The sequence below is a fragment of the Capricornis sumatraensis genome, chromosome 9, assembly GCF_032405125.1.
Source record: "Capricornis sumatraensis isolate serow.1 chromosome 9, serow.2, whole genome shotgun sequence".
Classification (NCBI taxonomy): domain Eukaryota; kingdom Metazoa; phylum Chordata; class Mammalia; order Artiodactyla; family Bovidae; genus Capricornis; species Capricornis sumatraensis.
In genome coordinates, this window is record NC_091077.1 from 12691799 (window position 1) to 12709029 (window position 17231).

The 17231-nt window shown below is 46.7% G+C and overlaps 1 protein-coding gene across 3 annotated transcripts in view; it reads left to right on the forward strand.

The window, feature by feature from the left end:
- CACNA1A (calcium voltage-gated channel subunit alpha1 A) overlaps positions 1-17231 on the forward strand; it is a 248549-nt gene that overhangs the window by 139242 nt on the left and 92076 nt on the right. For all 3 annotated transcript variants that reach the window (XM_068980960.1, XM_068980958.1, XM_068980959.1), the window contains exons 10-12: positions 330-419; positions 12657-12866; positions 16901-17013. In XM_068980960.1, the coding sequence (XP_068837061.1) occupies positions 330-419; positions 12657-12866; positions 16901-17013 (413 nt within the window). The remainder of the gene's footprint in view (positions 1-329; positions 420-12656; positions 12867-16900; positions 17014-17231) is intronic.

The window sequence follows — 17231 nt, forward strand, 5'->3', positions numbered from 1 at the left end:
GGCCGTTTTCACAGGAGTCTACATGTCCAGTCCCAGGACTCCTAGAGGGAAGATGTTGACCAAGAGCCCAGACAGATTAAGCAGGAACTTGGTTCTCATCTTTACCTCATGGGCAAAGTCATGTAACCTCCCTAAGCTTCTGTCTCCACATCTGTGAAATGGGCATACTGTTACTTCCCATGAAACCAGACTGCCACGTGGGTGAAATCCAACAACATAGAGAAAGTCCCTAATAGAGCGCCCGGCACCCAGGGACACACGCGGTCAATGTCATTGTTATAGCAAAAAGGGTAACGTCTTTTTCTCTTGCCGTGTTTCCATTGTTGGAGCTCTGCGGAGAGCCACTATAAAGAAGAGCAAGACAGACCTGCTCAACCCCGAGGAGGCTGAGGATCAGCTGGCCGACATCGCCTCCGTGGGTAAGTCCCCCAGCTGCTGCCTGGCCGTCATTTATTACTATTACCTGTGAGATGGAGATGAGGGCTTGGAGCTGCCTGGATCGGGTCTCAATTCTGCCCGTTCTCAACTGTATTTCCTGGGGCAGATGACATGATTATGGGAATAACAACGGTGCCTGTCTTCTCGTATTGTTGCAGGGAGAAGTAAAATTAAATAACTCACGTAGAAGTAAAACTAAATAACCACTGGATCTATGTCAAGTAAAGCTGAATAACCACTGGACCGCACTTCTCTGGTGGTCCAGTAGTTAAGAGTCTGTGCTTCCACTGCAGGGGGCAGAGGTTCGATCCCTCATGCCTTTTGGTCAGCCAGAAAAAAACACATATAGCATTTAGATTGCCATGTGACAGAAAAGAAGGTCCCCATGATGTTGGCTAATATTATTCATGAGTAATGTTATTATTCATTAGTGCTCACTCAGGGGGCCACTGTTACTGAATGCCCAGTTGTGAACAGGACCGAGACCAAATCCCTACCCTTGTCCAGTGCAGAAAATAGATATTAAGCAGGTAATTACAGACAAAAGCTTGTGATGATAACGACACTGCAGAGGAGATGCTCCTCACTCAGCCTGCTCTGGAAGAGTGGAGTGTGGTCAGAGAGGGCTTCTTGGAGGAGGTGACATTGTTCTGAGAACCAAAGGGAAGATAGGAGTTTGCCACAGCAGTGGTTGCAGAGTGAACCAGGCAGAAGGCTGTGCCCAGGCTGTTGTTGGTTATCACCAAGGACAGAGTTTGAGGTGGGAACATTTGTCTTTCTTTTTTGCCCCTCTTAGGTGAGCCTGTTGCTTTGACCTTCTCTAAGGAGGTTCTGTTATTTTTTGAAACTGAGTCTTCATTGCTGCACTCAGGCTTTCTCTAGTTGCAGCAAGTAGGGGTCTAATCTGCATTGCGGGGTGTGGGCTTCTCCTTGTGGCGGCTTCTCTTGTGCAGCACAGGCTCTAGGGTGCTCAGCCTTGTAGCACACGGCCTCTGTAGTTGCGGCCTGCAGACTCTAGGGCACAGGATTAGTGGTTGTGGTTGTCTGGCTTAATTGCTCTGAAGCCTGGGTCGAACCTGTGTCCCTGCATTGACAGGCAGATTTTTATCCACTGAGCCACCAGGGGAGAAGGCAATGGCAACCCACTCCAGTACTCTTGCCTGGAAAATCCCATGGACAGAGGAGCCTAGTAGGCTGCAATCCATGGAGTCGCAAAGAGTTGGGCATGACTGAGCAGTTTCACTTTCAGTTTTCACTTTCATGCATTGGAGAAGGAAATGGCAACCCACTCCAGTGTTCTTGCCTGGAGAATCCGAGGGACGGTGGAGCCTGGTGGGCTGCCGTCTATGGGGTTGCACAGTCGGACACAACTGAAGCGACTTAGCAGCAGCACCAGCAGAGCCACCAGGGAAGTGCCTGAAATAGCTTCCTAAAAATTCCAGTTATGAAGGGGATTCCCTGGTGGTCCAGTGGTCAGGACTCTGCACTTTCACTGCCAAAGGTGCAGGTTCAGTCCCTGGTTGGGGAACTAAGATCCGACAAGTCACATGGTGGGGCCAAAAAATAAAATAAAAATTCTAGTTATGGGGCCTCCCTTGTGGCCCAGTGGTAAAGAAACCACCTGCCAATACAGGAGACATGAGTTCGATCCCTGGTCTGGGAAGATCCCACATGCCGAGGAGCAACTAAGCCTGTGCACCACAACTTTTGAAGTCCGTGAGCCTAGAACCCATGCTCCGCCACGAGAAGCCACCACAGTGAAAAGCCGGGAACTCGAGAGTAGTCCCCACTCACCGCAACTAGAGAAAGCTGGTGCAGCAACAAAGACCCAGCACGACCTAAATAAATAAATGATTTTTTTTTTTAAGTCTGAGTATGAAGAGTGGATGAGAGAGCTTCCAGGCAGAGGAAGTAACAGGAGACTCTGAGAGGAGCAGACATTAAGGCTGAATGGGTATCGTGTGGCTGGAGTATAGAGGCAAGGCCGGGGGAGGGAATTTAAAATATACACGTGTTTTGGGGAATTCCCTGTCAGCCCAGTGGTTAGGACTCCGGACTTCTATTGCAGAGGATACAGGTTTGAGCCCTGGCTGGGGAACTAAGATCCCGCAAGCTGAACAGCACAGCCAAAAATAAAAATTAAAATGTATTTGTGTTTCTAATCCCTAGGAACCAACTTCTTCATACTCAGGTTGCTTTACTCACCCCTCGTTTATAAGCTTACTGCTGAGTTTCAACATGATTTCCATGCCATCCCACACCCCAGAGGGTGGCCGCACTGTGGCCTGCTCAGCCTTAGCTTTATTATATGGTATTTGAGTTGTTTCCAATTTTTGCCTTTACGAGGAGCACTGCTGGGAGCGTTTACATACAATGACTCCTCCCACCCTTTGGGAGAATTTCTTTGGGGATAATTATAGGATCAAAGATATTAACAGCTTTTCAACTCATTATTCACAGAGCTGTTCTGAGTTTCACAAACATTGAACCCATTTATAAACCTGCCAAGTATGCAGACGCTTATGGACTCTCCCACCCTGGCCATTGCCTATTACGTGTTTAATTTCCTTTCTGGATAAATCAGTTTGTAATGATACCTTAAAGCTTGTTTTCATTTGCATTTTTAATTTCTAGCCAAAACACTCTTTTTCCTCGTAATGATGAACAAATCCTGCTTCTACTTGTGGATACATCTGCTTCTGTCCTTCCAGAAAATTCAAGAATCAGGGTGCTCCGTCATTGCCCTGTGCATTTGATTAGTTACGTCTGTCCCACAACTCTCCCGTTTAAGTTGCCCAATTTTCTAATCGGTTATGTTAAATTTTGATAGGCAAACATTTTTGTCTATACCACATTTATTAAATGCCAGGCACTGAAAACATGGGGTACCCAAGTCAAGCTCTCCTCAATGGATGAGACTGAGTTGTTGTTAGCCGCTAAGTTGTGTCCGACTTTGCCACCCCATGGACTGCAGCGTGCCAGGCTTCCCTGTCCTTCACTATCTCTGGGAGTTTGCTCAGACTCATGTCCATTGAGTCGGTGATGCCATCCAACCATCTCCCCTGTTCTTAATTAACAGGGAGATACTATTTGTCATCAGTCCTTCTAGAAAAGATGAAGAAGTATTACTACCCAATGTTGGCAAAGATGTGAAAAAATGGGTATAGCCTTATGCTGTTGGCAGGAATGTAGTTTGCAGTATTTTCTGATGTATGGTTGGGCGTTATTTAATTGTTGATGTTTATATTCTTTGACCTAGAATTTCTGCTTAGAAAGATTTCTTCATTTATGCCAAAGATCTATGTACCAGCCTTCTGTTTCTGGTATTCAGAAAAATAAAAACCAGAAACAACCCATGTGCCCCAAAGTAGGGAGGTGGTTAAAGAAATTATATAACATTTATATACCATCGAATACTCTGCTGCCAGGAAAAAGAATGGAGCTGTTATGGCATGGAAAGATGTCTGAAATATATTTTTTGGTGAAAAAATAGCAAGTTGTACAACACCGTGTAAAATACGTGGTCTCATTTTTAAAACAATATTAAGAAATGTGAGAGGTACTTAAAGATGTGGAAACTGAAGGGATTGCAGAGGATTTTCACTTTCTTCATGACGTTTTCCTGAAATGAGTGGATTAGTGACAGGCATTACTTTTAAAATTTTTATTTATATCGGGCCTTAGTTGCAGTACACAGGATCTTCGTTGCATCATGCAGAATCTTCCGGTACAGTACAGACTCTCTAGTTGCGGCATGTGGGATCTTAGTTCCCCGACCAGGGATAAAACTCCCGGCCCCTGCATTGCAGATTCTTAACCACTGGAGCCCCAGGGAAGTCCCCAGGTATTACTTTTGAAATCAGAAAAAAATAATTAGATAAATTTAAAGTTACTTAAAAGCAACAGAGTCTTAATTGTACATGCGTGCTAAGTCGCTTCAGTCTTGTCTGACTCTTTGTGACCCTATGGACTGTAGCCCGCCAGGCTCCTCTGTCCATGGGATTCTCCAGGCAAGAATACTGGAGTGAGTTGCTATGCCCTGTTACTGGGGATCTTTCCAACCCAGGGATCGAACCTGTGTCTCTTACATCTCCTGAATTGGCAGGCAGGTTCTTTACCACTAGCACCACCTGGGAAGCCCACAGAGTCTAATTATAAAGCGTCTAAAGGCTGTACAAGGCGGGGAGGAATTTGTCTGGTGGAAAAGTACGCAGGATCTTCGTTGCATCATGCAGAATCTCTCGGTACAGCACACAGACTCTCTAGTTATGGCTTGCGGGCTTAGTTGAAAAGAGGCGTTTTTTAAAACTGGGCTTTGTATGGAATGGGGAGAGTGTTGTCAGTTCGCTGGGGTGACCATAATAAAATAGCGCAGGCTGGGTGATTTAATTCTTTAAAAACAGAAGCTCAACTTCCTCCTTTGTCCTGGAGGCCGGAAGTCCAAGATCAGGGTGTTCCGAGGACTGGTTTCTGGGGGGGACTGTCTCCTGCTTGCAGGTGGGCATCTTCCTGTGTCCTCAGTCTCTCCTCCGTGTGTGTTGTGACCTAATCTCTTCATATAAGGATGCCAGTCATAGAGGATTAAGGCCCACCCTGACGATCTCATTTTAATTGAATTATGTCTTTTCGAACTTACTTATTTGGGGCTGTGCTGGGTCTTCATTGCTGTGCCAGGGCTTTCTCTGGCTGCAGCGAGCGGGGGCCGCTCTCCAGCTGTGGTGCGCAGGCTTCTCATTGCTGTGACGTCCCTTGTTGCAGAGCGCGGGCTTCGGTAGTTGCAGCTCACGGGCTTAGTTGCCCCATGGAATGTGGAATCTTCCCGGACCAGGGATCGAACCCTTGTTCACTGCCACTAGACCATCAGGGCAGTCCTGATTTAATTACTTCTTGAAAGGCCCTATCTCCAAAGACAATTGCAATTCAGAGACACCTGAGGGGCAGGCGGGGGTTAGAACTTTAGTCTATGAATTTAGGGGATGATATGGTACGGCTCCTAATGAGGGGATAGTGAGAATGACCCTGAAAGCCACGGTGGATTCACAAAGGGTCTCTCTGTGGCTGACCGAAGAAAACTTGGAGAACCCATGTTCACATGGCATTTGATGAACATGTGATAAAAGGAAGATAAGAAACCAAAGTAGAAAGCTGTCAGACTGAATAAGGACCGATGCTGTCCTGTGGCACCTCTGTTAAGAAAGCAGCTGAGGGCTTCCCTGGTGGCTCAGTGGTAAAGAATCTGCCTGCCAGTGCAGGAGACACAGGTTCAATCCCTGGCCCAGGAAGATCCCACACGCCATGCAGAACCTAAGCCTGCGTGCCACAATTGTTGAGCCTGTGCTCTGGAGCCCAGCTATTGAGCCCACGTGCTGCAACTGCTGAAGCTTGGGTGCCCCAGAGCCCGTGCTCCACAACAAGGGAAGTCACTGCAATGAGAAGCTCACGCACTGCAAGGAAGAGTCGGCCCCACTCGCTGCAACTTGAGAAAAACCCCGCGGCAACAAAGACCCAGCATGGCCAAAAAATAAATAAATAAATAAAATTATTTCTGAAAAAGAAAGAAAGAAAGCAGGTTGACTTTCAACTTTGTCAATAGGTTTAAAACACAGGCCAGTGGCTTGGTCTCCCAGGACAAGGTTTGCTACAGGCAAACCCACCTAAAGCCAGCTCCCTTGCCTGGTAGTTCAGAAACCCACAGGAAGGGGCTCCTATGCTGGCAGAGACTTCCTAGATAACCTTGAAAGAGACCTCTGAAATTCCAGGGCTCTGGCAAGGAGACACCTTCACCTTTATTTATCTCTGTAAAATAATAACATGTTTCAAAGTCAGGCAGGAACATGTGGCATTTTGCCCTCGTATTATATTGCCCAGTAAATGCTGTCTTTAAAATCTTTTTTGTATAGTTCTGTGTATTCTTGCCACCTCTTCTTAATCTTCTGCTTTTGTTAGGACCATACCATTTCTGTCCTTTCCTGTACCCATCTTTGCATGATATATTCCCTTGGTATCTCTAATTTTCTTGACGAGATCTCTAGTCTTTCCCATTCTTTTGTTTTCCTCTATTTCTTATAATTGATGATTCTACCATGCTATCAGTTGGTAAACATATCACAAAACGGTCTCATATAGGGACTTCCCTGGTGGTCCAGTGGTTAAGAATCTGCATTCCAATGCAGGGGACACGGGTTCAATCCCTGATCAGGAAACTAAGATCCCAGTGCCACAAGGCAACTAAAACCCGAGTGCTTGCAACTGGAGAAGCCTGTGTGCCTCAATGAAAACCAAGAGAAGGCAAAAAAAGAAAAAATTATCTCATGTAGAGTTCTTCAGCTAAATGTGAAATATGGACCTAGTGCCGTCACTAGGAAAAGTTGAACCACGAATGGAATCTGCCATCATGGCACCAGTACTTCAGGAAAATCAGATTCCCTGTAGGTGATTTTAAGGACAGAAGTTCAGCGTGGGCTGTGTTCATTTGCTAGGGCGGCTGTCACAAAGTATCACAAGCTGGGTGGCTTAAAACAACAGAAATGTATTCTCTCACAATTCTGGGGACCAGAAGTCCAAGCGGAGATCAAGATGTTGGCAAGGGCTGTGCTGCCTCTGAGGACTTTGGGGACAATCTGCCCCCATGCTTTTCTTTTAGCTTCTGGTGTTGTCGGCAGTCCTGGGCTCCCTTTGGCTTTCGCTCACCTCGTTCCAGGTTCTGATCCTGTCATCACGTGGTCCTTTCCTGCGTGTCCCCTTGTCTCTTCTCCTCTTATAAGATTACCAGTCATTGGATTAAGGCCCACTCCAATCAGGTCTGACTTCATCTTAATTTGATGGCATCTGCAAAGACCCTATTTGCAATAATGTCATAGTCACAGCTACGGGGGGTTCAGACTTCAGCCCATTACTCGAGCTCTCTTTTTTGTTTTTTAGCTGTGCTGGGTCTTCATTGCTGCGAGGGCTGTTCTCTTGTTGTGGCAAATGGGGGCCTCTCTGCAGCTGCAGTGTGAGGCCTTCTCATTGCGAGGGCTTCTCTTTACAGGGGCTTCTCTGGCTGTGGACCACAGGCTCTAGAGCGTGAGGGCTTCCGTAGTCGTGGCATGTGGACTCCAGAGCACAGGCTCAGCACAGAAAATGGCAACCTACTCCAGTATTCTTGCCTGGGAAATCCCATGGACAGAGAAGCCTGGCAGGCTACAGTCCATGGGGTCGCAAAGAGTCGGATAGGACTTAGCAGCTGAGCATGCATGCAGCGTCGTCTTAGGGTTAGTTTTAAAATATTTATTTACTTATCTGTTCATTTGTTGTGCCACATGGACTTCGTTGCTCCGCAGCCTGTAGGATCTTCCCAGACCAAGGACCGAACCTGTGTCTCCAGCACTGGCGGGTGGATTCTTTCCCTCTGAGCTATCAGGGAAGCCATTGACACACTTCTTCAATGGACAGTTCAACCCACAACTTGGGAAGCACCTATTCCAATTCACCAAGAATTCGAAAGGCATATAAATTGCCAAAAATCCTGAAACTAAGCCTTAGTGGTGGCCTACTACTATCCCTACTGTGAAACATTCCAGACTAAGACTGGCCACCTCTGACTTTTGGCTCTTTGAATGCAGCTGATCTGAGCAAAATGTATTCCATACTCACACATTAGATTTGAAATACTTTAGCTCCAATGCTTTGGCCACCTGATCCATAGAGTTGACTCATTGGAAAAGACCCTGATGCTTGGAAAGATTGAAGGCAAAAAGAAAAGGGAGCGGCAGAGGATAAGATGGTTAGATAGCATCACTGAACTCAACCGACATGAATCTGAGCAAACTCCAAGAGACAGTTAAGGACGGAGGAGCCTGGCTTGCTGCAGTCCATGAGATCTCAAAGAGTTAGACACGACTTAGTGACTAAACAATGTAAAGATTTGGAATACTTGGTACCAAAAAAAAAGAATGTAAAATATATTTTTAATAGACTTCTGTACTGATTCCACATTGAACTTGATATCTGAGATATATGGTGTTTCATAAAATAGTTTATTAAAATTATTTTTTAAAACTAAGGATTGCCTGCAAATTTTCAGACCATGGAAGAAAAGTAGAGACAAGAGTGTACAGAAAAAGGGGACTTTTCTGGTGGTCCAGTGGTTAAGACTCTATGCTTCCACTGCAGGGCACAAGTTCAATCCTTGGTTCAGGGAACCAAGATTCTGCATGCCTCGAGGTGCGGCCAAAAAAAAAAAAGGAGGGGTATTGACAAAGGGAGCATGGGTCAGAGGGAGTATAAGATGCAGTGGATAGAGGAGACAGCACAGAGCTGGCATTCAATTAATAGTCACTTTCCTCTCCTTTCTTGATGCGTGGATGCCTATTATGGGATGTGTCTCCAGGCCCCGTGATCAGGAGAGACTTCCTCCATGAGTTGGCATGTGAACAGTCTTGATTTTCGCTCTTGCAGTTGTAGAAAAAGACTTTATGTCCAATAAGCATGTGCCAGCATCGTGTTGGGGCTTCCCAGGTAGCTCAGTGGTAAAGAATCCTCCTGCCAAGCAGGAGACGCGAGGTCAATCCCTGTGTCAGAAAGATCCCCTGGAGAAGAAAATGGCAACTTACTCCAGTATTCTTGCCTGGGAAATCCCATGGACAGAGGAGCCTGGCAGGCTACAGTCCATGGGGTCGCAAAGAGTCGGATAGGACTTAGTGGCTGAGCATGCATGCAGCGTCGTCTTAGGGTTAGTTTTAAAATATTTATTTACTTATCTGTTCGTTTGGCAGCACCAGGTCTTAGTTGCCCCATGCAGGATCTTTTAGTGGAGGCGTGTGAACTCTCAGTTGTGGCTTCTGGTATCTAGTTCCCTGACCAGGGATCAAACCCAGGCTCCTGCATTTGGAGCTCCTGCATCTTAGCCACTGGACCACCAGGGAAATTCCTGTTAGGGTGCATTAACACATTGATTTTTCCCAATGGCCCAGTGAGGTGGGAGGCACTGGAGTCCCAAGACACATGGTAACTTGCCCAGGGTCATCTGCCCAAGGTCACTCTGTGGTTGGTGATGGAGCTGAGCTTTCACGTGGCTCCAGGAGAAGGTCAGGGACCTCCTGCCCCATGTGATTGCCAGACTTTGTGGATGCCTGTGGGTCTGTGTACATCTTTGGGAGCCAAAAGAACCAGAAATGTCTCAACTGGGAAGGGCTGTGAAGAGCCACCTTGGGGTTCCCAATGCCCATGGGATCACACAGGGGATGGACATGAAGGGAGAGTCCAGCCACCAAGCCTGGCCAGCTGCCGCTGGGCAGGCGTGTGGTTGCTTGCTCGCGGCCACAGGTTCCAGGAGTGAGTGCAGTGTGGTGGCCGCAGGCCAGAGTGCAACAGGCTCTGAACTGACCTGAAGCTTCTTAGTCAATTACTGGACTCCCCTCAGCCTCTGTCTTCTTGGGGTATAAAAGGAGGTGAGTGATGGTCCCTGTTTCCTAAGGTTGTGATGAGGGGCTTACTGCATCCCCCACAGTGCCTGTTAAATGTTCGATAAATGTCAGCCGTTATTTTCATTCATGAGAAGCTGAAATCCATATTTGTATGGAAAATCTCCCAGTTTTTAAATGCAGACAAATAATTTCAACCTTCACAAGTCTCAGATGAACCAGTATGGCCCCTGGGATGCCAACTCACAACCTCTGTTTAGAATTTTGCTAATAGAAGTGGCATCCTGAGAGATGTCTTCTGGGTTTGGCTGACGTGAGGTTGATGAACAGTGCTTCATGGATTAATGTGTAAATGAGCAAATGGATGGATGGATGGATATGTGAATAAATGATGAAAGACGAAGTGAATGGATGGGAGCCTCTCTGGTGGTACAGTGGTTAAGACTCTGTGCTCCCAATGCAGAGGCCACGGGTTCGATTCCTGGTAGGGGAACTAAGATTCCACGTGTGGCATAGTATGGCAAATTTTAAAAATAAATAATTTTTTAAAAAAACAGAAATGAATGAGCACACTAATGAATAAATGAAAGAATGAATGTGCCCATGAAGAATAATACACTAATGGATGCAATGGAAGGTTTTCAAGAAGAGATGTTTTAGAACATAAAATCAATCTATGTGAAACTGAGCCCTGAGCCTCCCCCACAAACCTGTACATTCTCGGTGGATGACAGCTTTGTCCCTCCTGGGGCTCAGACCAAAAACCTTGGCTTCTCCCTCTCCTCCACCCACACTTGGTCCATCAACAAATGTTGAAATATACCTTAAATAATAATAACCCCAGGGCTTCCCAGGTGGCTCAGTGGGTTAAAGAATCCGCTTGCCAATGCAGGGAACATGGGTTCGATCCCTGGTCCAGGAAGATCCCTCATGCCTTGGAGCAACAAACCTGTGTGCCACAACTATTGAGCCTGTGCTCCACGGCAAGACAAGCCCGCACACCACAACGAGGAGTAACCCCCCACTCGCTGCAGCTAGAGGAAGCCTGAGCCGCAATGAAGACCCAGCGCAGCCAAAAATAAACAATAGATAAAATTGAAGATAATGATACACCCCACATCAGCCCAGCCTGCCTCCTTCTCAGCCACCATGGAGTCCAGCCCTGGTTATCATCTGTCTGGACTGGAGCAGTCATCCCCGCTCTGCCCCTCCCTTGCCTTCTACGGTCTGTTCCATGCCACAGCAGCCAGAGGACGTCTGTGAACCCGAGTCAAGTCACGCCCCTCTTGCCTCCATGCCTCCCGCTTCACTCAAAACAAAAGCCCCAGTTGTCCCTGCGGCCCCCAGGGCCCTTCAGAACCTGCCAAGACCCACCCCACTGCCCTCACCTCCTCCTTTTTCTCACCTGAACCACTTCACTCCAGCCATACTGTTCTCTTTATGCTGTTCCCCAGATACGTCAGGCAGGCATATTCCTACCTCAGGGCCTTTCCACTTGCTGTTTCTTTCCTCTGCCTAAGATACTAAGGTGACTCAGCCCAACCCCTTCACCTTAACCCCTTGGTTTAATGCTGCAGCTTGCCCAGTGGTCCCTCCTAGGGCTCCAGGTCCCCTTATTTGGCTCTGCTTTCTCTTTTTTCCAAAGCACTTTGCACCTTCCATCACACTATTAATTTATTACTTTTATTTATTTATGTTTGAGTTGCACGTGGGCTTTGTCTAGTTACGGTGAGCAGGGGCTACTCTTCATTTGGTTCGGGGTCTTCTCATTGTGGTGACGTCTCGTTGCAGAGCACAGGCTTCAGCAATTGCAGCAGGTGGGCTCTAGGGTACACGGGCTTCGCTAGTGGTGGCACACGGCTTAGTTGCTGTGCAGCATGTGGAATGCTCCCGGACCAGGTATTGAACTCAAATCCCCTGCACTGGCAGGCGGATTCTTAACCAGGGGACCACCAGAGAAGTCCTATTTATTATATTACATTTGTTCTCTGGCTCCCACACTGGAGTATCCCTCCCAGGAGTGCAGGACTCTGTTAACATGTATCCTGAACACTTGGGACAGAGCCTGGCATAGTAGGTGCCTTGTAAATGCTTAAGAGCACAAATACATGTGAGCAGAGGGCACAGCTGGCTCATTCTTTGGTGATTATTTTTAAAGTGAAGTGTCCATGGTAAACCATAGCTCCTCCTGGAGGCTTTCCAAGAACGGTGCGTGCAGCTCTGCCGCCTGCCTCTGCACTGGGAGTCCTGAGCAGAGGTTCCAGCCTTATCCCACCCTGTAGCATGACCCCTAGAGTGACCAGACAGTGCCTGGAGAGGGAGGTACAGAAAGATGACTCCAGCAATAGAGAGCCATCAGCCTCCCCATTCTGAGCCGTGCCATGCCATGCTCAGTCACTTCAGTCATTTCTGACTCTTTGCAAGCCCGTGGGCTCTAGTCCACCAGGCTCCTCTGTCTAAGGCATTTTCCTGGCAAGAATACTGGAGTGGGTTGCCATGCCTTCCCAACCCAGGGATTGAACCCACATCTGCCTTCCTTGCAGATAGTTTCTTTACTCCTGAACGACCAAGGAAGCTCCCCAACCACCACATCCTGAGCACTCATTGGTTATTTCTAGCACAGTTATTTTCAGGGACATCACCTTCTCATAAGTTCCATCTCTGGAAAGCTAAGTCCATGAGTCATAATGGTTCCTGGGGGCTTGCCTGCTTGGGAAGCTAACGGGTTCCCTGGCCAAAATCCGTGCCTGGGCCACTCATCGGTTAATTTCCTCTGCAGCAACACCCTGACATTCTCCATCCTTTCCCTGGCAGGGTCTCCCTTCGCCCGAGCCAGCATTAAAAGTGCCAAGCTGGAGAACTCAACTTTTTTTCACAAAAAGGAGAGGAGGATGCGTTTCTACATCCGCCGCATGGTCAAAACTCAGGCCTTCTACTGGACTGTGCTCAGTCTGGTAGCCCTCAACACGCTGTGTGTCGCTATCGTTCACTACAACCAGCCCGAGTGGCTCTCCGACTTCCTCTGTGAGTACCGCCTGGCCCTGCCCCCACCAGCTCCCTGATCCCTTCCTCACGCCCTTTCTCCAGTTCTCTTTCTTTCCCAGTATGTGTTCCCACATTCCCCTTTCGCTTGGGCCTGTTTATAACTGGAGATCAGGCTGAAGTTCCTGCTGCCTCAGTGACAGAACCCAATTTGCAGGAGGGGGGGCGCCTGAGAGCTGGAAGCTGGAATTTGGGCCATCAGACACATGATCACTTTCTAAGAAAGGCACATGGAGGTGCATTGAAATAAAGACAGAGAGGGTCAGACTGCAAGACAGCCAGAGAGAGAAACATACATAGAATTTCTAGGTGCATCTCTGGGAATCAAATTTATGGTTGAGAGATGAAGGTGCATTAGAGACAAAACAAGTAACCTGTATGTTGTACTCATCTTTTCTTCTCATTTCTCTCTGCTGCTTCTCTTTTCTTTCAAACCTTCTGCTTCTTTCCCCTTTCCTCTCCTGTACTTTTTGACTCCCTTATGTCTCGGATTCATTCCTAGACGATAGCCGCCAACAGCTGTGAGAACAGCTTGTTCCTGCAGTGAGAACCAGGATTTCCAAGACTTTGCCCTTCTGGGCCTATTCCCAAATTTCAGGAATTAACATGAGATAGTATCAAAATTGTTGACCACGTTGGGAGAGAAGCGGGAAAGGAGGGGTGATCTATGAGCAGGGCTTAAAAAGTAAAGAGCTCTGAGAAATCAACAAGAGTAGTGGCTGGAAAGTGAGGAAGGCAATTTGTTGCCTTGGCTCTGGCCTATGGGCCCCAAGTGAGGACTCCCCAAAACCTTTTTGCCTGCTGTTTGCCCTCCTCCTGCATCTTTTGGCTTGTCAGAATTAGGTCTGTAGATTCTCTGCCCTTCTGACCTGGTTCAGAATTAACCCACGCAACCACTGGAGAAATCAAGTCTTCAGCCTCGCGAGGCCTGGGTGTCTGGTCCAGGTCATCGTCTCCTTGTAACCCTTATTGTTCCCAGTCACGTTGGCTGACCACCCCACCCCCCCAGGACACTCCCCAGGGGCCAGTTCTCCTTCTGAGAGCCCTGACCTAGTTCCAACCTTAGTAATTGCATTTGGTCCCCCTGGAGTCTCTTATAAATGAGAACTATTTACTTTTTGTCTTAACCTCCTCGGATAGCCTATTTTTAATCTCCCATATTCTCCCCACTAATCACCTTGCTCTGTCTGTCCTGGTTCGGGAACAGGGGGTTGAGACTTCCTGCCTGGGGCCTCTCTGTCTATGAACATCCTTTAATTATCAATTTCCAGTTGAGAAAACTGTGACACAGAGAGGTTAAGTAACTTGCCCAGAGTCACACAGCTACTTAATGATGTAGCCAGGATGTGAACCCAAGCTATATCTGATGGTGCATCCCTGCCACGATCATCAGGTAACCAGGTTCTCAGTGCCTGCTCTGCCCCCAACTCTCCATGTGACCTTGGACAAATTATTACCATTATCCATCAAATGAAGACATCTTCAATTATCGCTGCTGCCGTTTAGTTGCTAGATGTGTCCGACTCTTTGCGACCCCATGGACTGTAGCCTGCCAGGTTCCTCAGTCCATGGGATTTTCCAGGCACGAACAATGGAGTGGGGGCTTCCCTGGTGGCCAGTGGTTAAGAATCTGCCTTCCAATGCGAGGGACACGGGTTCCATCCCTGATCAGGGAACTAAGATCCTACCTGCTGTAGGGCAAATAAGCCCATGCTCCACAAGTAGAGAGAAGCCCCCACATATAACTAAGACCTAGCACAGCCAAATAAATAAATAAATAAAATTTTAGAAAAAGAACAGTGGATTGGGTTGCCATTTCGTTCTTCAGGAGATCTTCCACACCCAGGGATTGAACTTAGGTCTCCTGCTTGGCAGGCAGATTCTTTACCACTGAGCCACCTCTTCAATTATATGGCACTCTTTTATTCTTATTTTATGTACCACTAAGAAATGAAACAATGCTGCCATCTAAACTAGGGCATGCTGATTTTAAGTTACACCCCAGTTTCGGAGATGTCAAAACATGAACAAAAATATGTGTCTTGTAATCGATGAAGTGTAGTCGTTTCTCTGGGTCCCACATTTCTCTTCTATACTTGGGAGAAATTGGATTTGATGACCCTGAAACTTCTTCCAGATCCACCAGTGCTTAGAGATCAGTAATTCTCTCAGGTCTTGTGCATCACCAACTCTCATGATTCCATGGTAACTGGGGAACGAGCATCTTGGAAACTCTTACGTCCTCCTCGAATTTCTTCTTGGGGCTTTTGGAATGCTTCAGATGTTACAGACAGATGTCCTCACTGACATTTCAGTCTTGAGGGCCCTGGAGACCCTGGAGTTTCCCTCAGACACTGAAAGCTCCCTGGGGTCCTAAAACTAAGGAAAAGCTTAATAATCGGGAATGAGTGGGAAAGACCTTGACAGTCAGTTCAAATCACCTCTTAAAAGAAGGATATAGAGACTTCTTGGTGGTCCAGTGGCTGAGACTCGGCACTCCCGATGCTGATGGTCAGGGATCCAGATCCCACGTGCTGCAACTAAGACCCAGTACAGCCCAGTAAATAAGTAAATTTATTGAAATCGACTTAAGAATGATATACTACGGAACTCCCCGGTGGTCCAGTGGTGAGAACGCAGCAGTTTCACTGCTGAGGGCCCAGGTTCAGTCCCTGGTCAGGGAACTAAAGTCCCACAAGCTGCGTGGTGCAACCAATAGAATAAAATCACAAAGAATTAGAAAAAAGTCTTATGCCATTTTAAAAAAGAGCGATATGAGTGATATAGCAAATACTCTTCACCTTCAAACAGAGCTAGCTATGTGACCAGAATGGAATTCTCAGAAGTTTGAGGCCTCTGTCTTCGATTTCTGTATGCTTTCTTCCTCTCAGACTCTCTCCTTACCTCTCCTTCCCCTTCGAAAGGTGACTGCTCACGCCCTTCCTGACCACTCATCTTCCTACCCCACCAAGAAAGCCCTCTCAGAAAAGGAACTGAGACCATTTCTTTGCTGGAGCGAACAAATACTCACAGTTAACTCTTCCCAAGGCAAAATTTTCACCGTTATGCATTCTCATCAAAAAAACAAAAGGCTTTGTCTTACATCAAGACTTTTAGACATTAGCAAGACAGGATTTCTAGGGGACAGCCAATGAGTTTTCCTAGTTGGGAGAAAAGCCATGCCTTAGATTGGTTGCCTGTGGCACTCCCAACTAAGTCCCTAACACAAGTATTACAAATAGGACACTGTTATGATTTCTATTATTATTTCCATTATTCCTTTGGAGCTCAAGCATATAAAAGCAGTTGAGTCATAATTCTTGTGTATTATTACATACTTCTCAGTAATAGCACTTTGTTAGTTATTGAGTTAGTCAATTATTAGCCAGTTAGTTCATTCATTCATTTCTTTTTAATTAATTTTATTGGAGTATAGTTGCTTGTTCATTTTAAAAACATAGTAAAATGTATAAAATAAACAATGAGGATCTATCAAATAGCATAAGACACTATATTCAATACCTTGAAATACCCTATAATGGGAAAGAGTATCTGTTCACACACACACACACATATATATGTATGTATAACTGCATCACTTTGCTGATTGAATTATATTTACCTGGAATAAGCGTGCATGTACAGTTGCTCAGTCGTGTCCAACTCTTTGCAACCCCATGGACTACACTCCACCAGGCTTCTCTGTCCATCGGATTCTCCAGGCAAGAATACTGGAGTGGGTTGCTATTTCCATCTCCAGGGGATCTTCCCAACCCAGGGATCGAACTCGCATCTCCTACACTGGCAGGCAGATTCTTTACCACTGAGTGACCTGGGAAGCCCATACCTGAAACAACTATACTTCAATTTTAAATTTTCTTAATTAATTTTTTTAAAAGCATATAACCACCCAGGAACCCACCAGCCAAGGTTTCACTTAATAGGAACGTCAGAGCCAACTGGAAGTTCCCTCCACAAATCTAATCTCCTCTCTGTTTCCTCCCCTCCCTTTCTAGACTATGCAGAATTCATTTTCTTAGGACTCTTTATGTCCGAAATGTTTATAAAAATGTACGGGCTTGGGACGCGGCCTTACTTCCACTCTTCCTTCAACTGTTTTGATTGTGGGGTAAGTGCTCTGGTTTCTAAGGAGTTCATTCCTCAGCTGATATGCTTAGAATGGTTGATACCTAGGGGCACAGGAGAGAGAGAAGTAGGGTCATCCCTAGGTATGACAGATCCTGCTGAGTGCAAAAGGAATCAGAGGATAATCCCCAACTTTGATGAGGATACAGAGCTCCCAGAACCACCCCCCGCCCCCAACCACTGCCAGTGGGAGGGGAAATT